This window comes from Mastomys coucha, unplaced genomic scaffold, assembly GCF_008632895.1.
Source record: "Mastomys coucha isolate ucsf_1 unplaced genomic scaffold, UCSF_Mcou_1 pScaffold16, whole genome shotgun sequence".
NCBI classification, from domain to species: Eukaryota; Metazoa; Chordata; class Mammalia; order Rodentia; family Muridae; genus Mastomys; species Mastomys coucha.
The window spans coordinates 49,812,866-49,832,052 of record NW_022196898.1 but is presented as its reverse complement, the minus strand read 5'-3'; the positions used below and the strand labels follow the sequence as shown (position 1 = coordinate 49,832,052).

The 19,187-nt window shown below is 43.0% G+C and overlaps 1 protein-coding gene across 2 annotated transcripts in view; it reads left to right on the top strand.

Moving 5' to 3' along the window:
- Slc22a15 (solute carrier family 22 member 15) overlaps window positions 1-19,187 on the top strand; it is a 57,518-nt gene that overhangs the window by 21,347 nt on the left and 16,984 nt on the right. For both annotated transcript variants that reach the window (XR_004119731.1, XM_031374992.1), the window contains exons 3-8: window positions 2,837-2,969; window positions 3,651-3,815; window positions 10,708-10,837; window positions 14,547-14,762; window positions 16,670-16,810; window positions 19,035-19,120. Coding sequence is in view for 1 of the 2 variants with exons in the window: in XM_031374992.1 (XP_031230852.1) it covers window positions 2,837-2,969; window positions 3,651-3,815; window positions 10,708-10,837; window positions 14,547-14,762; window positions 16,670-16,810; window positions 19,035-19,120 (871 nt within the window). In the remaining variant the exon portion in view is untranslated. The remainder of the gene's footprint in view (window positions 1-2,836; window positions 2,970-3,650; window positions 3,816-10,707; window positions 10,838-14,546; window positions 14,763-16,669; window positions 16,811-19,034; window positions 19,121-19,187) is intronic.

The window sequence follows — 19,187 nt, the reverse complement described above, 5'->3', positions numbered from 1 at the left end:
GGAAAGAAAGTGGGACTTTTATATTTTGGATTTGCAAGCAATTCTTCAATTTGAAATGAACTAGTGTATAGAGAATTATAATTCTAATTGCTTTAAAATTTAAAGCCATTAACAAAAATAAGGGAGTAACTACTTTAATAATCTCTAGCCAATAAGAACTTGAATAACTTATACATTTTGATTTTTAAAATCTAAAGATTCACTAAAATGTTTCTTGAGACTATCAGAGTCATCATTGTGTTTTGATTTGTTATAGTTTAATTTCTTGTGTCCTGGTGATTTCATGGTTTGGATTTTATCCTGACACTAAATATCAACCATAGGGTAAGAAAATGAGCTGGCAGCTGATCTAGGCTTCCAACCTTTTCCAGATAGTTAAATCTGCATATTGTCTTCAAGATACAGGGATCCTGTCTTTCTTTATCTTAATCAAGTTTAGACAAAGTAAAACCCTTTTGATCACATGGTAGCTAAGTAATAAGAATTTAAGTGATACTTTAGAAAAATTGAAAACAAAACATGTAAAACAGAGTCAGGACAGGGCTGTGGAAATCTGTCTGTCAGCTGATGGCCTGCCTCAGCCACTCCAGTTCATGGAACTCCGCTAGGGAGATACCATCTTCTAGCTAGTCATTCTCTAGTTAGCATTGGAAAAATCCGCTTTTCGGTTTTTCTGGTCATTCTTGAATGAGTTCCAGGAGAAGTGATGGGGGTGCATTAGCCTAACCAACATTGACTTGAAGAAAGATTAATAGAAATTACTTTGACACTTGGAACTGGCAGCCTGAGAATGAGGATTTGGAATTTGCTGGCTAACTGTCCCTTGGGCCATTTCTTCCTAAAATCATTGTCCAGTTTGACAGCTGAGGGATAGTACTGTAGCCTTTTTAGTGGATATGAGAAATTTGGTAACTACAGTCAACAGAATACTCATTTCTTCCTGATTAACAGCCCCAGCTCAGTGTCCACCTAAGTACCTTCACCGTGTAAACAGATTGGCAATCCCTAAAGAACAGAGAAAAAAGGCTAAAGTTGCAAGCCAGTGTTTAAAGGCATGTAAGCAAAAACGTTAAGAACATGATGACTATGACAGGTGTCTGAACTAGGAGGGTAATTGTACTTAAAAACAATTCCATTTGGTCCTGTTTGTCTGTCACAGGAGCAGGGCTGACCCTGTGATGGATGCTGAGCTGTCTTCTCTAGGATATCATAGCATCTAATGTCTCACTTTTCCATTTCAGAATGTTGCCATAGCCATTCCTCCTGAGCTGAGCGTTCTTCTACAGAACTACTGGTGTATCCAAAACAAATTCACTTTTCACAGAACAAAACTCTTCTCCAAATACCAGAGCTCTCTTCATGACTCTTATATGACATTCTGACACATATTATCCCCCGTCTGTCATGAGCCTTAGGATTGTTTTGTCGACCTTCATCAGTCCAGGCTTATAGGAGACACAGAGCAAGGAGAGAGACTAGATGTGCTTTGGGGGCCCTAATAAGTAGTGTCAGACCCTGGAGAATGGGTGACATAAATACAGAGACAGGCAGCCCAGAACAGTGCCACCTTGAGCGTTCTCAATGAGAAGGGCTCTTGGGTGACTCTGCAAGAGTACTGGGGAGATGAAATATGAATATCTTTGCTCCCTCCAAGGTTACTATCCCTATGACATACTCTACTGGTCTCTACTACTAACCATCACTAGGCGGGGTGTCAGAAGATGCTGCTGCTCAGAATCTAAGTTCATAATTGTCCTGCAGTAGATAATCGTACTCTAGAAATTTCTGTTGTGGTAAATATGCATGGCACAAAGCTGGCCATTTTAATGTTTAAGTGTATGATTCTGTGGCCTTAAGTATATTCACATTATCCTGCATTACCACTGTCTGTCTCTAGAGGAAAGTCTGATCCCATTAAACAACGGCTCCCTTGCTGCTCCTCCTCTGGTCCCTGTAACCACTGTTCTTGCAGGTACCTCATGTGACTGGCTTCATGCAGTATTTATTCCTTTGTGCCTGGCTTGTTTCACTTACTATAATGTCTTCAGAGTTTATCTGGGTTGTAGCATGAATCCGACTGCATTAGCTTTAAAGGTTGAATAATATCCCATTGTTTATGAGTATGGTGTGTGCCGAGTGTTTTTCCTGCACATATGTCTGCAGTACCCTCAGAACCTAGAAGACAGCATTGGATTCCCTGGAACCGGAGCTACCAACAGTTGTCAGCTGCCATGTGGTTACTGGGAGTCAAACCTGGGTCTTCTGGAAGAGTAGCCAAGTGCTTTTTAACCTCTGAGCCATCCTTTTAGCCCCACTTCCCATTTTTAATTTTCTCTGAGGAACATATTCAAGGAATTTTAAACACACTAATCTGTTAAATGAAAGAATTACTCACTGATCACTTCCTATGTGACATGGGATGTGCAGGCATCAGAAAAACAGAAATAAAGCAAGGCGTCTCCTCTCCAAAAACTGCCAAGGACTCAGGACAAAGCTGCAGTCAACAGTCAGACATGCAATTAGCACTTACATGCTGTGTTCAGTTCTTCTAGAAGTGTATGAAGAATACTCTGGAAATATACCAGGGCAGCTATGGCTTCCAGTGTTTCTGAAGCCGTCTCCTTGGATATTGTCTAAGATGAATATTATACCAGGTTCTGGCTAATGGTGGCAATGCAGTGAGGGGTCCCAGTCTGGGCTGTATACTAAACTAAACTAGTTTACTGCATATATTGTAATTTATAATTTATATATTATTACAATATGTAATTTGGTTCACTGTCTGTGGCCTAAATTGTCTCCTTTCTGTTTCTTTCTTCCTTTCTTTTTCTTCTAGTGGTTTTTAATTGCCAACCGATCTTACAAAGTCAGTGCGGCCAGCTCCTTTTTCTTCAGTGGTGTGTTTGTTGGCGTTATCTCCTTTGGTCAGCTTTCAGATCGATTTGGAAGGAAAAAAGTCTATCTCACAGGTACTCTGTCACCATATGCGTACACTGAATAAGGGGCTTTCTTTTCCTCAGACTCTTATGGAAATACCAAGGGAGGTTATTTCCTTAAAGTTCTCTGTGAGTTCGCAGGTGGACAGAAAGCTTCTGTTTATTACATTGGCGAGAGGCCACGCAGCGCTAGTGCTGACTCTGGCCAAGCAGTTTTCTGGAATGAGCTCACCTGGCTAAGACCAGATATTTTTTGTTAAAGACATTTTTTTTTGACAGTGCTTTCTGCAACCCCCAAATTGTAATCTCTGCCCTGCTTCTAAAGAGAGCAGTGAAGGATTGCCACAGCCTTCCCTTCCATTTCCCTGTATTTTTCTGTGTTGATTTATTTCAAATGAGCTCTATAGGACCTGGCGTAGCTGTCTTGACAGGCCGAATATGAGCGAGGATTTTCAATTTCTAGCATTATTACAAATAACTGAAAATGGTATGTGATTGACAGAAATTATAAAACAAAGAAAGCAGGCCTTGGTTTTTCTTCATCATTTTCAAGGCAAATTGGTAGAAAAAAACAAAAAACAAAAAACAAAAACAAAACCCTCAGGACATTTAAGTTTACAAAGGTTTATTTTACAAACTGATGAATATAATTTATTGTTTTCTTCCAATGCTGTCTTGCTTCTGGGTCATTGAATATTGTTCCTCTCTTCCCAGGTTTTGCTCTTGACATCTTATTTGCTATCGCAAATGGATTTTCCCCCTCATATGAATTCTTTGCAGTAACTCGATTCTTGGTGGGCGTGATGAATGGAGGGATGTCCCTGGTGGCCTTTGTCTTGCTAAACGAGTGCGTGGGCACCGCCTACTGGGCACTTGCAGGTACTGCTTCACTTCTGCAGCTCTGGATGTGAGTGGTTTAAGGGAGTCAGAAAACGCACTTGGACTTGAGGCACTTAATATCTACAGGTTGAATATTCCGCACCCTAATGCTGGGGACCCGAAGTGTTCCGGATTCCACATTCTTATGCATAATGAAATGCCTTGGAGATGTGGCCCAATTCTAAACACAAAGTACATGTACATTTCCTAGCTGCTTTATGCGCATAGCCTGAAGGTGATGCTATGCTGCATTTTTAGTGTCTCTATTTTGGGTTCAAACCATCATGTCCAGGTAAAGAATGGATTTTTTTTCCACTTGAGGAGTTGTGTTAGCTCTCAAACTGTTTCAGGTTTTAGAACATTTGGGGTCGGGGGTTTGGGGATTGGGGACGCTCAGCCTGCTTTACACTTGCTTTCTCCCGGGTGTGTGCTTCAAGGTGTCAGGCATCATGATGTTCATCTTCCCTGGTGGGAGCCTTCCCTGGGCTTGCCTCACAGACAGGTGGCCACCCACCTCATGACCTGTCTGCAGATGACTGTGGGGAGTGACCCATTCGCTCAGAATAGCACTCATCACTTTCTCCCCTACACTGGGAAACAGGGCAAGGACAGGAGACTCCTTCTCCTGAGGCCCTACTTCATCCTAACGACTTCTGGTTCATGGCCTTCCTCATCCTTATTGCTCTCTCTGGTCAATAGAGGGCATCGTCAGAACATTTCTAAATGATGCTAAATTTCTACATTGAAGCCATATTTTGTATTATTTCTAATAATTCCAACATCCCCTCAAGACCACACATCCAGTAAAAAAGAATTGTTTAAAATTTTTACATTTTTAAATTTTGTGTGTATATGCATTCACACACACATGTGTGTGAGCACGTGTGTCCATATGCACATGCTAAGAGAAAAACTTTGCAGGAGTCAGTTCTCTCCTACCATCATGTGGCACCTGGGGACTGAACTCAGGCCAACTGGCTTGACAGCGAACACCTTTACCCGCTGAGCCATCTCACTAGATTGTCTTGGGTAGGGTTTCAAGTGCTATGATGAGACAATGTGACAAAATTCAAGGGTTTATTTCATTTTACTCTTGTAGTCTGACACCCAGGGAATTAGGGCAGGAAGTCAAGGCAGGAACCTGGATGCAGAGACCGTGGAGGAGCGCTATTATTGGCTTGCCTCTCTATGGCTTGCTCAAGCTGTTTGTGCCCAAGACCACCAGCCCCATAGTGTCACTGCCCATCAATCATTAACCAATAAAATGCACCACAAGCTTGTCAATAGTCCAGCCCTGTGGGGACATTTCTTCGCTGAGGTTCCCTGTTTCAAAATGACTCTAGCTTGTGCTATATCGACATAAAAGTAACCAGCATAAGGGCTAGGGGCTGAGGATGTGACTCAGAGAGTAAAATATTTGCTGGTTTCAGATTCTCCAGCATTTACATAAGAAGCCAGGCATGACAGTGTATGTCTCTCACCTCTGCTGGGGAAGTGGCAATGGTTCTGCTTCAGTGACAGATCCTGTTTCAAATGATAATGTGGAGAGCAATAGAGGAAGACACATATCAGCCTCTGGCCTCCACATGGACAGGCACAAGCACCTCCACACACACCCCTATGCCACACAAACACACACACACACACACACGCACACGCACACGCACACGCACACACACACACACTATGTTACTTCAAATATTGTCTTAGAAGAATACCTATATCTAAACTTCTACCTTTTAGATTATAGATTTGCACTGATAACTTTTGAAGATTCTTCTTTAAAAAAAAACTTTCATTTACTTGACAGTAATTGGTGCAAACAATATTTTTGTGTCAATATGGGAACAAAATTAGCCTTGTGATTGAAAAAATGTATCTAAATGACAAAATTATTAGAGAATGCCATTTCTACCCTTTAGAACTAATTTTTAAAACTTTTTTGAGATTATAATTACATTTCTCCCTTGCCTTACCTTCCCTCTCACCCCTCTTCAAATTCATGCCCTTTTTATTGTTATTGTATGCATAGACGTAAATGTTTATAAATATGCATATATATTCCTAAATATAACCCCATCAGTCCGTATAATGTTACTTACATGTATCTTTTCAGGGCTGACCATTTGACAGCAGTTGGGGTGTTCTTCCCTAAGGAGGACCTCCCCGCCCTTCCCAGCTTGCCTCAGTTCCCCATAGTTCTGTGTGCAAGGTTGAGGCCTCGTGGGCTTTTCCCTGTCCATCTTGGCATGTCCACTGATATTGGCATTGTTCAGCTTACCTTGGGCAGCAGTAATGTTGGTGAGACCTTATGGGTGTAACTTCTAACGTTTCTAGGAGACACACTCTCACAGTAACCGCCCCAACCCCCATCCTCTGGCTCTCACAGTCTTTCCACCCTTCTTCCGTGTTGTCCCATGAGCCTTAGGTGAGGGAATGCTCGGTAGCTGTATCCACTGGACCGGGGTTCCATGATTCTGTGGTCGTTTGTGTTTCTCTGTACTTGTGTCTGTTGCAGAGAGGTGTTTCCTTGATGAGGGATGAACACTACACTTATTTGTCAATATAGGGACAGAGGGTTATAGATTATTGTTATAGAGTATGCTGTTTAAGTAAATTAGTGGTTGTAGCGACTTGTCCAACAGCCATGTCTTCACTAACACTGAGTTTCTAGTACCAGGCATGGTTTCCTTCTTGCTGAGCAGGTCTTAAGGCTGATTAGTGACAAACTGGTTACAGCTAAGGGATGTGCCACTTCTGCATCACTAGGGTTACTGTGCCATGCTGGCTGCGGATGTGGCTGACTGGGGCCCCAGCTGGCTGTGGATGTGACTGACCCTAGCTGGCTGTGGATGTGACTGACCCTAGCTGTAGGACTACTGGTTGCCTCCCCACCTTCAGAAGCTTGCAGTCATGGAGACTCTCTTTTTATTAGAAGAAACTGAGAAAATAAGCAATTTCAGAGAATTCTAAGGCCAATGAGAAAAACTGAGCAATGTGATGGGCCAGATAGTAATTTCCAGAGTAGTTAAGCAGGCTGGTTTGAGAAAACCTCACAGTATGTGTTTGATTTAAGATTTGAAGGAATAGGAAAACCTGAGCACATGCAGTTCAGGAAATGAAATTCCTGCAGTTGGAATGGCAAGGACCAAGGTCTGAGGTCCTACTATGGTGCAGTAGGAAAAGGTAAAGGAAAGGGTGAGGGAAAGAGGAATGAGGAGAGGGTGGATCACGTGTGCCTGGCTCAAAGTGAGCGGCACGAGCAATTTGGGTTTTTTTATTTAGAATGCAGATGAAGGCCACGGGACTTATGTTACATTAAGGAGCTATGGAACCTCACCCAGATTGTTCTCATGGATATTTGACCACAGAGAAAAGAAAATCAAAACAGAGATGTCTTTAAAGGAGCCATGTAGTTGGCTATGTGAGCTTAGTTCACTAGGTTCAGACTAGGTGGGAACTGCAGCAGAGAGGGAGGAGGGACACTGGGTTAGATTTGGATGGCCATGACCTGGAGAGGGACCAGCAGAGATGGGGACACAGGCCCAAGCATGGCTTCAGGATCTGGGTCTGAAAACGGAGGCAGTCACTGGTGCTTTTTACAAAATAAAGTCAGGACTAGATATCTTCTAATCTGCCAACATTTAACAGGCTTAGCCTGCTCCTAACTGAGCAGAACAAGAGACTTGAAATGTATAAGAAATAAATGGAAAACAAGTGTGAATAAAAGCACAAAGACCCTAAGACACAGAAACATTAAGTAGATCACACATGGGATTCCAGGGTTGTGATGACAAAGGGACTTGGAATGCTCGCATGTTCAATGATTTGAGTCATGTCAGGTCTGCAGCTCTTTTCCTTGGTTCTGCCGTTGTTTACAGATATGTGTGTGTGGCTTCTTGCTGGACCTTAGCTGTGACCATCTATAAGCCCATCAGATTCAACACTACTTTCTTTCTACCTACAATTGGCATTACTGTCCGGCCCTCCGCCCGCTACTGTCATCACAGTGTGTAAGCTGGAAGCCTCTGGTTATGATTATCCACTGAGCTACAGAATACCTTTGAATCATCTCCCTTTCCCACCATGTCCATTTGATTGTGACAGATGCACACCTCTAAAGACCACGGATAAAGAGGGAACCCATGTGCTCAGCATCTCAGGGCAGGGCAGCTAGGCCGAGGAGATTTCTGAAACCTGGAAGTCAGATGCGTCTTGTGTCTGTTCTCCATCCTGTCTGAAAATTTCCTCAGTCAGAGATGAGACCCAGGAGCTCTGAGCATAGTATTTGAAATGACAAGTTCTGATTGGTCCGTCAGCTAAGGGAACCATGATTGGTAGTCCCCACTTGAATGACAGGAGTAATAAGATAGTCAGTCCTCTGGTACAATGTGGTGGAGGGGTTCTTGAAATTAGAGAGGAAAGGAAGGCAGAAAGAAATTCTTCTGATGTGGACACTCATAATCAGGCATCGTCCTTGCCCTGACCCTGAGTAATAGGTAAGAGTACATACAAACCCAAGCCCAGACCTTAACAGGATGCTGTGGAGCTAACTGCAGTTGTCAACTTGTGTTAGGAAATACTTTAGTGAGCACGTCCAGAGAAGATGAACTGAGAGGGGAAGACCCACCCTGAAGAAGGTAGCCCCATCCTACGGGCTGAGAGTGCAGATTGAGGAAAGTGGAAAAGAACAAAGATGAATGAGCTCCAACACTCATCTCTCCACTCCCTGATCTGCCCAGACAGAAACAAGCAGACTCACCACTCCCTGCTGTGCTTCTCCACCATGACAGACTCCAGCCCTCTCAGAATGGAAGCCAAAATAAACCCTTCTACCCTTAAATTGATTTCTGTCAGACGCTCCATCACTGTGAGGGGAAAAGTTGAGAGATTACTAATATAAACACTTGTATAACAAGCACTATTTTTTGGAAGCTATTAATAATGAACACTGCCTTTTGAGACCACTGTTGTTTTTATTTCAATGATGAGAAGACAGACGTTCAAGATGATTTAGTGACTTGCTCAAAATCACACCATAGTACAGTGGTTCTCAACCTTCTAACGCTGTGACCCTTTAATACAGCTCCTCATGCTGTGGTGACCACCAGCCATAAAATTATCTTTGTTGCTACTTCATAACTGTAGTTTTGCTACTTATGAATCATAATGTAAATATCTAATTTGCAGGATGGCTAATATGTGACCCCTGTGAAAAGGTCATTTGACTCCCAAAAGGGTCATGACCCACAGGTTGAGAACCATTGCTCTAGTATTTGGTAGAATTGGGGTTTAAATTTGATCCCTCTGAAACTAGCCTGTACTATTCCCTGACTGTGTGGTCATGGGTGAATACTGAGTGGCAGAGAAAGAAGTCTTATCCTTGGAAGCCAGCCAAGTGTTATTTGAGGTACTATAATGAATCTGCAAATAGCTATTGATTGTCTTAAATTTCCAGGGGACTCCATATTGTCTCTATTCCCTCACTTGCTAAATCCTGCTTTCAGAATGCTGAAAACACACACACACACACACACACACACACACACCTTTTGGCTCTTTCTTTTCCTAACTAGGGTAAAAAAAATATACAAGTTATGTTTTTTCATAAAGTGATGTTATGAACAAAGATCAAAGAAAATATTTGTTTATAAGAGTATCATAGAATCCCAGCTTCTGGGAGGCAGAGGAAGTCAGATCTCTGTGAGTTCAAGGCCAGCCTGGTCTACAGAGTGAATTCCAGCACATCTAGGGCTACACAAAAGGGTCCTGTCTCAGAAAACAGTAAAGCACCCTGCATTTCCATAGAGAGGAGAAAGGATATGGGAACGGCTCCAAGTGAGGTTGACCCTGTGTAGGGCCTGGCTCTGCTGTATCTAACATGCAGTATTGGAGATACCTTCCCCTAACCCGCAAGCTATTTTCTTGCTTCAGTGTGCAGTTAATAATGATACTTGTTTCATAAAACATCACACACAATAGATTATTCTCAACAAAACTCAATAACCTGCCCACAGTGATAAAAGCAGGTACAGAAAGTGCCAGAGGTACAGAATTTGCAAGAACATCAGGCAAGCTGGTGCATTTAATCTTTATCTCAACACTTATTTTAAAAACATAGGCTTCTTTACGGTTCTGTAGTTGATATTTTTCCATTAGTGTTTCAACAGAAATCCGTGCTTCAAACAGATTGTGTTCCTACTTGGGAGAGGCAGGTGAGAAACAAGAAAAATGTAAAGAGTCATGTATCTGATGGTGATAAATTAAGCAGAGAAAAGAGGGGGGAGTTGGGGGTGGTTCAAGATAATATTTTCAGGAATGGCCTCTGTAATAAAGATTAAGAGCCAGGAGCTGGAAGGTGGCTCGGTGCATTCAGACCCTCTCTGAGAAGCCTACTAGAGTTTGATCCGTGGAACCCACGTGGTGGAAAGAAGGAACTGGCTACCACAAGTCACCTTCTGACTTCCTCAAGTGCACTGCGGCACACACAAACCCACACACACAGACACACACATGACAATAAATAAAATAAGACTAAGATCAGCACTGCAGGAACTGCATGACCCAAAAGCCACATCACCCCTACTGAAAAAAATATCTCCAGCCTCAGACCCAGGTGCAGATGGAAGTCACTGCAACACCCAGTACAGAAAGCCTTGAACTTCCATCTTGTCCACACGGGATACATGTTTTCAGCTGCCCTTCCTCTATTCCCCAGATTTCTGGCCCTTCTTGGTGTTATAATCATTAGAAGCTGGGTGCTATGTGGTCTTTGCCCTCTTCTGCGTAGGCCAGGGGTGATGTCTCAAAAGAAGGACATGCACATTGATCAGGTTGGAAAGGGTGCCGTGGGTAACCTTCTCCAGTGACAATTCTCTTTTCTCTGCTTTAGGATCGATTGGTGGTCTCTTCTTTGCTGTTGGCATCGCGCAGTATGCCCTGTTAGGGTACTTCATCCGCTCCTGGAGGACCCTAGCTGTTCTGGTCAACCTCCAGGGAACAGTAGTCTTTCTCTTATCTTTGTAAGTAGTCTTTTCTTCTTGGGATTTTTGTTCCATAAACAGGAGTGTCTTTGAAGGATGTGAGCAGGCAAGCAAACAGCATTACGTCCTCCAGGAGCTTGTCTACGGTAAATTCTGAGAAGAGCTAAACTGCAAACGTTCAATTCTTGCCAGCCCCTTGAAGAGAGATGCTAGTTAATTAGTTCAGAAAGCAGGTATCTCATGTTTAATTTCTCAGTAAACTGCATTTGGCCTTCAGGCTATTGGAAATTTCTTTCCTTTTTCCTTTTTCCTTTTTTCTTTTTCTCCTTTTTAACCCAGTGTCTTAAGCTTAAAGATCTTCAAGCTGCATCTCACCATGGGCTAGATGTGAGACTGAGGTCTGTTACTGTGGAGCCAAGTGTAAGTGCTGACCATGTAGTGACATCTGTCCATAGTGTACAGGAGTCTCATTTCAGGGTCTCCAAGTACAGAGTTCATAAAAGATGTCTTGTCTACTGGAGTGCTCAGAGCAAAACAAGAATAATTCCTGGGCCAGGGTGGGCTCCACAAACAATCACCCAAGTGTCACATTATGGTGGCAAGCCACCAAGTTCAGCCCACTTAACCAAGCTTTAATGTGTCAAATAAAAGATGTATCCTCTCTAAGGCACCAGATTAAAATCTTTTGTGTAAACAAAGAGTTCATCCAATGTTATCTGGGATTTCTTCTGTGGCATACAGTGAGACAGACCTGTGGTTGTATCATAATTTCAGTGGCTCTGTTATTTAGTAGCTATTTATTGTTTCAGAGTTGAGATTTGGTGAGATCTGAACTGAAATTTGCTTCCATGTGTCTTTGAAAACAAGAGAATAGTTACATAAAGAAATGAATGCAGCAGAATAGTTAACCTGTAGTAAAAAAAAAATCATTAAAGGATTGAGTTCTGTGAACTGTGGGGAGGTAATTTTATTATAAAGGGAAATAATAGCACTTTGTAGTTTGCACAGTGTACATTTTTAAAAGTAATAAAGCTGTGCTTCATATGCTACATTGAGTTAATAAGCAGCCATGCGTGTATAATTGAGTTTTCTTTTCAAATATTTAACAAAGCTCATACCTCTGCACCTACCCTGGCTCTTATCTCTCCTTCAATAGCAGTACAAATTCAACGAATGCCGTAAGCCATTGTGTCTTTTTGTTTTCCATGAGTCTACAGTCTGAGTCAGTTAGTACTCAGTGCTAGCTGAGGAACTGTCCTCACTGGAAAATGACGTCAGGGCATGAACAATAGAGAACAGAAGGAGAAGGATGCGTGGCTTCTAAAAGCATCCTCACTCCCAAATGTCATCTTCAGTATGGTTGATGGAGGGAGTGCATGGCTCCCCTTAACAACCCATAATCATGTCAGGATTTTGATACATTTCCTGCTGGTTCTTTCTCATTCCTACCAACTCTGCCCAGTTTTAATTCATATGTTTTCTCTGCATAGGCAGGTTAGCTGTCTCCTAACAGTTCTTTTTGTTTACACGAAGACTCAATCAGATCATGTACACAGTAGCTCTGCATGCATCTGGGTCAGTGGGTCAAGCTCTATCATTGGCAGATGCAGCTTCCAAAAGACCAGTGTTGACTTGGTTATTTACATATTAGTCCACGTCAGTAATTAAATGGCAACAAGAAGTGCCTAAAGGATTTTACAAGAAATTATAATTGGCTTTGATTGACAGTCCAGGGTTGTACTTGAGTGTCCTTGACCCCAGTGGGTAAGTTCTGTCAAAACTCCTTTTTGTCTTGACATCTTTCCTCTTAGTACCCGTTATCCTACTCTGTATAGAGTGGAAATGCTCTCTCAGTGGTTATTGACAGAAGGGCTGTCTACTATGCTTTCAGATCCAGTAGTGCTTGTTACTCTCACCATCCTTATCAAGAAGTAACAGGAATTTGAAAAAGAAAAAAAAAACTATTTTATTCATCAAAATTTGACTTAAGGGAGAAAATATCTGATCGAGCTTTTAAAAAAAATAAAGTATTTTGATGTTGTGTCTAGTAAGGAAGACATCCAGTCTAGAAAGACAGTTCAGTGGGTAAGAGTGCTTGCTTTGCAAACTTGAAGACTTGAGGTCGAATCCTAGTACCCATGTAAAACACTGAATGTGAATACATGCACCAGTAACCCAAGGAAAATAGCTGGCCACCAGCCTCGTTCTACATTCAGTGAGAGACCATGCCTCAAAGGAAGAAGGCAAAGGACAGATAGATTAGAGGACCTGACATCCTCCTCTGGCCTCTTAAGAAGACAACACATAACTCCCCCCCCCCACACACACACACTATAAATTTTTAAAAGGCTTCCATCCTGCCACATCTTTGGAGAGCCTCCTAAAACAGAATGATGAAGCAAACTCCATGCAGTGCCTACGTTTTGAAAGTGTGAAGACACTAGTGGCCTAGCATAGAGTGGCTCGACACCTTGTGGCTGTATTAGGAAATGCCCGTTGTTCTGTAACTAGAAGTTAACTGCCAGCAATTCTGCAATTCTGGTAAAACAGGAAAGCTCCTCCCAACCCTCTAAAGCTGGTGTGTTGGATGGTTTGAGTATTTTGAAGCAATGAACATTCACAAATGACAAAGATCTGTTAAACTGTTTCATGCTTCTGTGTAATTTTAAAATAATGCTTCCTCCTAAATAACATACCATTATGTTACAAACACCTTTGAAATGTTTTGTTTGATAAAAATTTTTATCTCAATGCTAGACTTTCCCAGAGCTTAAGAACCTAGTTGTTTAGGCTTGGTGGAACAAGCCTGTAATCCCAGCACTCTGGAAAGTCTTGAGTTCAGAGTTATTCTGGGCTTTGGAGCAAGTTTGAGGCCAGCCTGTTCTACGCAGTGAGATCACCTTCAGAGCTCCCAGGGTCTCAACCACCAACCAAGGACCGCACATGGAGGGGTCTGATTGTTCTGGCAGCATGTGTATAGTAGAGGATTGAAATTTGATCATCAATAGGAGGAGAGGAGCTCGGCCCTGTGAAGGTTCTGAGCCCCAGTGTAGGGGAATGCCAGGGCCAATAAGTGGGAGAGGGTGGGGTGGCAGGCTTGGGGAGAGGGAAGGCAACAGGGGTTTGTTTTTGCTGTTTTTGTTTGTTTCTTTGTTTTTTGGAGGGGAAACTGGGAATGGAGAAATTTACATGTAAATAAAGTAAATATCTAATAATAAAAAAATAAAATAAATAAAATATAATCACTTGTGCAACTCTGAAAAATGAACAAAATGTGTAATGTATATATCTCTGTTGTGACTGCATCCTTTGTGCTTGGAGGGAGTGCTGAAAAAAATTTAAAAAATTAAAAAAAAAGAAAAATATAAAGCTAGGGTATACCCACTGCCATATTGTCTATCAACAACATCTAGTGGAGATTCAGAGCTGAGCCTGGCCTGTGCTTTGTGAGGATCATGCATCCTCCAGTATTGGAGATTTGCCATTCACTTACTGAAACTTATTTAAAAGGAAATGGAAACTGTTTAACTTTATTGAAACCAATATTTGAAAAGCTCAGTTCCAACTGATAAAAATGAGCCACCGTTTACTGTCACCAGTGTTCAGGTGATCCCTTTGTTCTCTCTGGTGTGCCACTGGGAAGGAAGTGAGCCAGGATGCGGGAAGCTACCTCCGGAGGGGATGTTTGTCTCCTTCCTCTGCACGTGCACCTGTATGAGTATCCAGCCTTTAATGACGTGTCTTTCAGATTCATTCCTGAATCACCTCGTTGGTTATACTCCCAGGGTCTGCTGAGTGAGGCGGAAGAGGCTCTGTACTTCATTGCCAGGAGGAACCGCAAGCTCAAGTGCACATTCTCACTAACACATCCGGCCAACAGGAGCCACAGGGAAACTGGAAGCTTCCTGGATCTGTTTCGTTACCGGATCCTCCTAGGACACACTCTGATCCTGATGTTCATCTGGTAATTCCGAGAAATGTTATGGAATCTTCGATTTGAATGCTAAAGGTCTCTTGATAACCTGTTTATCAGGGTTACCTGCAGCCACAGGGCTGCAGAAAGCTTACCTACCCCCATGTCAGTACCAGGGTGCATAAAAACCAAACCAAAAACCAAAACAAAACAAAACACCAAGGCTCATTCACTTCAGTGCTTACTGTGTGAACCCCTCGGCTCTCTTGGAAATATTATTTCTGGCACTGATAGGCTCCCAGGGCTGGTCAAAACCACCCATCAAGTTGGTAGATGAAGGGTTCACACTCTTGAGCCTGACACTCACTTAGCGTATTCCAGCCTGCCTCTCAGAATGTTTCTAAGTTAATATAAGGGGCATCCAGGATTCTAGGTGGCTCCTTTTGAAGAAGGAAGCTTCAGAGAGACAATTATGTGGCTCCCGTCGTGGGGAATAAGTGGATGGTGACTATCAAAGACCCAGGGTTAAAGGTATGAAGGTTTAAGAGAACCCTTGAAAACTAAACCTGCAGTACAGTGCCTACACTGCTCATTGGAGGTTCTTACTACCTAGAAGCAAATACAGAGAGCACAGGAACCAGCTGTGAGTTTGCTTGTCACATGCTCCATTGGCTGCTTTGGAGGAAGTGTCTACCTTTGAAGCTTGCATGCAAGCGAGCTTGCGTGCCTGCGTGTGTGCCTATGTGCATGTGCGTGATATAAGGAAGTGAAGGGCATTGTACATATTAGGCCAAATGTTCTTATGCTTTGTCTTTGAGCTATACTATAGCCCACCATGGCCTGTCCTTCATAGCCTAGGACACTTGGCCCACTTGTATGTTTTTTTGGTAGAGGGAAGAGTAAAGTATTCCCTTTGCCATGTGAGCCCAGTGCAGCCACACAAACCAGGCTTTTTCTAGGGAAAACAAAGCAGAAGCAAATGAGCAACCTGTTTAGCAAGCACTGGCCACTGTGAACTGCAACAGATAAGCAGCTAGTGGAGTTGGAAAGCCCAGGTAATCTATCACTTGGTTAGGAACTTGTGGTTTACCAACTGTGTTCGTACACCAGTAAAGGCCAGGCTCAGGGTCGTTAGGACCATCTGTTTTGTGCTGTGGTTCTGATACAGCAGCTTGCTAATTGCTGATGTTCCTCTGAGTACTTCAGGCTGATTTGGAGCTTCAGGTTGGCACTCAGATGAGCTGTGCTCCATGGCACATCATTCCCCACTGCAGGAGACAGGCATGTGTCCAGCACAATGCCAGGGTGAATTTCAAATGATGGTGCACAGAAATGAGTTAATGCCTCTCAAGAGCCTCCCTCCCTATTGATCTTCCCAGGAGGTCCTGCTCTGCTGTGGCCCTGGCCTTTTCTTCTCTAGTCTGGTCTCTAGTATGTGTGCCTGGATTGGAAGTCACTAGGGTTCTAGGGACATGGAGAGCCAGGCTTGTGGCCTGCAGATGGCCCACCTGAGGGTCCAGGCCATTCTCTGGCCATCCCCTGTTGACTTTCCCCATAGAAGGCTCCGTCCAGCCCTTCTGATAATATCACGAGGCCACAGGCTGTGTTCCCTAGATTGCTGCTGGACGCAATAAAGTAAGAATAGGGCCATTGTTTTCACTGCTGTGTAGATATGCTTGAGGAGGCAGGAACAATGTCTTTTCTCAAGCAGGAACTATACATCCATTTGCTTTATAGAACATATAGACATAAATCACTCCCAAGGCCCCATTATGCTTTTGTTTCTTAATAGGATAGAAACTTAGATTAAGACAGAAAGTTCAGTGGGAAAGTAAAACTCATTATTTGAAGCAGAGGGTAGTATATTGAATGGTACTGTTTAATCTCTCCTAGAAAAAATTTTGTTTCTGTCCTGTGGACTTTTCTCTCACCTCTCAGTCTTTTGATCTCAAATACAGGTTTGTGTGTAGCCTGGTGTACTACGGCCTCACCCTGAGTGCGGGTGACCTTGGGGGCAGCATTTATGCCAACCTGGCTTTATCTGGTCTCATAGAGATCCCATCCTACCCTCTCTGCATCTACCTGATTAACCAAAGATGGTGAGTATGGGTGGCAAGGGGACACACCACAGAGGTTCTTCCATATGTGTGTACCCAACTGTCATGCTCCATGGCCTTAGACAGTGAAGGTCCAGCACTGTCCATCAGTTTCTCTCAGGCTAAATGCAGCTAAGCTCACTTTTTATAGTAGTGGTTCTTGAGTTTGGAGTACATGAATGCTTACGTAGGCTTTAACTCAGTAGTCATTGAGTAGTCAATGTAGGTTCATAGCATGAGCAATGTGGTGGTCGGCTCCAGGTAGACAGAATCCTATCAACTCGGGATTCACAAGCTCTTTTAAGACTGAACCTGACAGAACTAGAAAGACTCCCTACCTCCAAAGAACTAGTGGGAAGGGGCAGAGTATTCCCTGCTTTTGTTGCTTGTGAGTAAGGGAGTGAAATTCCAAAAGTTATTTTATAGAGATCAGCATTCTTCTCTGTCTGCTTAGCCCCTCTGTTATTTAGTGGCTGAGGGACCAGGTAAGTTGTACCGTTTCTTATCATCTGGACATTTTCATTTCAACCCAATCTATAAACCCTGCCCAACACTCTACTATTAATCAGGAAACCAAGAGTCCTTTAAGAGTTATTTAGCCTCGTTAATGTAAGAGGTTAGGAACAGGCTTGGAAGAACGCTTGAGGACAATTTTATTAGAGTTTGAAAGAAAAATAACAGGACAGGCAGGCTGGAAATCCGGGCATAGGGAAGATAGAGATAAGGCCAGGCCTTCAAGTCATGCATGGAGGCCAGAGAAACATTGCTATCCAGAGTGCCAAGGAAAATTTGCTTGACCTTTGGCCAGTCTGAAGGGATGTAGAGAAGCACCAGGAGACAAATGGTAGGTGCCAGGCCAACCTGTGCCAGGTTTGTGTTTACTTTTGTTTTTAAAAAGCAAAGAGTAAAACATTGCTAAGAATAGGGGTGGTCTAGTGAGCTGAAGGGAAAAGCCAGCAAAAGCATTGGACCATGAGCTGCAGTGCCCTTTATAGCCCCACCCCTGGCTTGCCTGCCCAGCCTGACAGCTTGCTTCAGCTGAGAGCCAAATGCAAGACTCTGCTCAGTCGGAGGTTTTCCTCCCAGAGAGCATTGCAGACACCTTACCTGAGTCCTGTGCTGGTGACCGTCACTCACTCTCACCATGGTCCCAGAAGCAGGCCAGCCATCACACTTGACATCCTCTTCTTTTACAGCTACAGATTTCCTGTGTATGCCTCTGATGGTCACTTCTAGTATCACTAGGAACTATTCATGAGGGTAGCCTATGCCCAGGGTTTGCCTATCACGGTCAATGTCACTCAAAAGCCATTGCACGCTACCTGTTAAAAATAACCTGGAAAAATAGCTGTCAAAAAGACACCAGACCTTTCCTGTTTTCCAGCAGCTACTGCCTCAAGGCAGGGCTGGAAACTGCAGGGGAGAAGTTCAGTGCCTTTGGGGTCAAGCAAACTGGGTTTCCTTCTAGTCTGAGCCACATGTTAGCTTTCTAACTTCAGTAAGTCCCCCCACTAAGTTTCCATTTGTACTTCATCTAAAACCAGCAATCCTAAAACTACCCTAACAAATTAGTTATCAGAATTACAAGTAAATAGTGAGGTTCATAGCCTCAGAGCTGGCCTGTTGCTGGCCTGTTGCTGGCCTGTTGCTGGCCTGTTGCTTGAGAGTGGAGACTAATGTTACATCTTTGTATCAAGCCTGGTTCACTTATTTGGAAATTGAAGTGTACAGTACATTTTACTTAAATTGAAACCACTAGCAAGAACTTTTTTCCTGTTCATATTTCTAAAGGTTTGAGACAAAGGCCAACAAACCTTGTATTTAAATTTTTTAACACCATAAGAATGAGGTAACCAGAGAGTAAAACAAACTAGCAGACTCTGTTCTCTTTACTGGATTGAGTCTCTACGAGACGCCACACATGCCTACACATTTGTTATTAGGATTCAATGAGGTAATGGGGGTGTGCATTTAAAACAGTCTGCCACAGTGCATGCTCTTGGAAATACAAGGATTCGTTCCCTGTGTACATGATCTGACCCTGCCATCCAGTGGGCTCCCCTTTTTGTGCTTATTTATATCCTGATCTGTCTCCTGACCAGCTCCATTTGCCACCACTCAAAAAAAAAAATTAAATTGAGAACATTTAAGTAGGAAAGTTGCAGGAGAGGGAAGATGGCTTTATAAGGTTCTTTAAAGAGACATGTGACTTCCTCCCATTGTTTAGGTTTGGTCGGAAGCGGACACTAGCAGCGTTTCTGTGCCTTGGAGGACTGGCCTGTCTTATTGTGATGTTTCTTCCAGAAAAAAAAGGTATGCCTTTCAAATTTCCATGAGGGTTTTGAACAGCACTTTTATTACAATGAATCTCAATATGGTA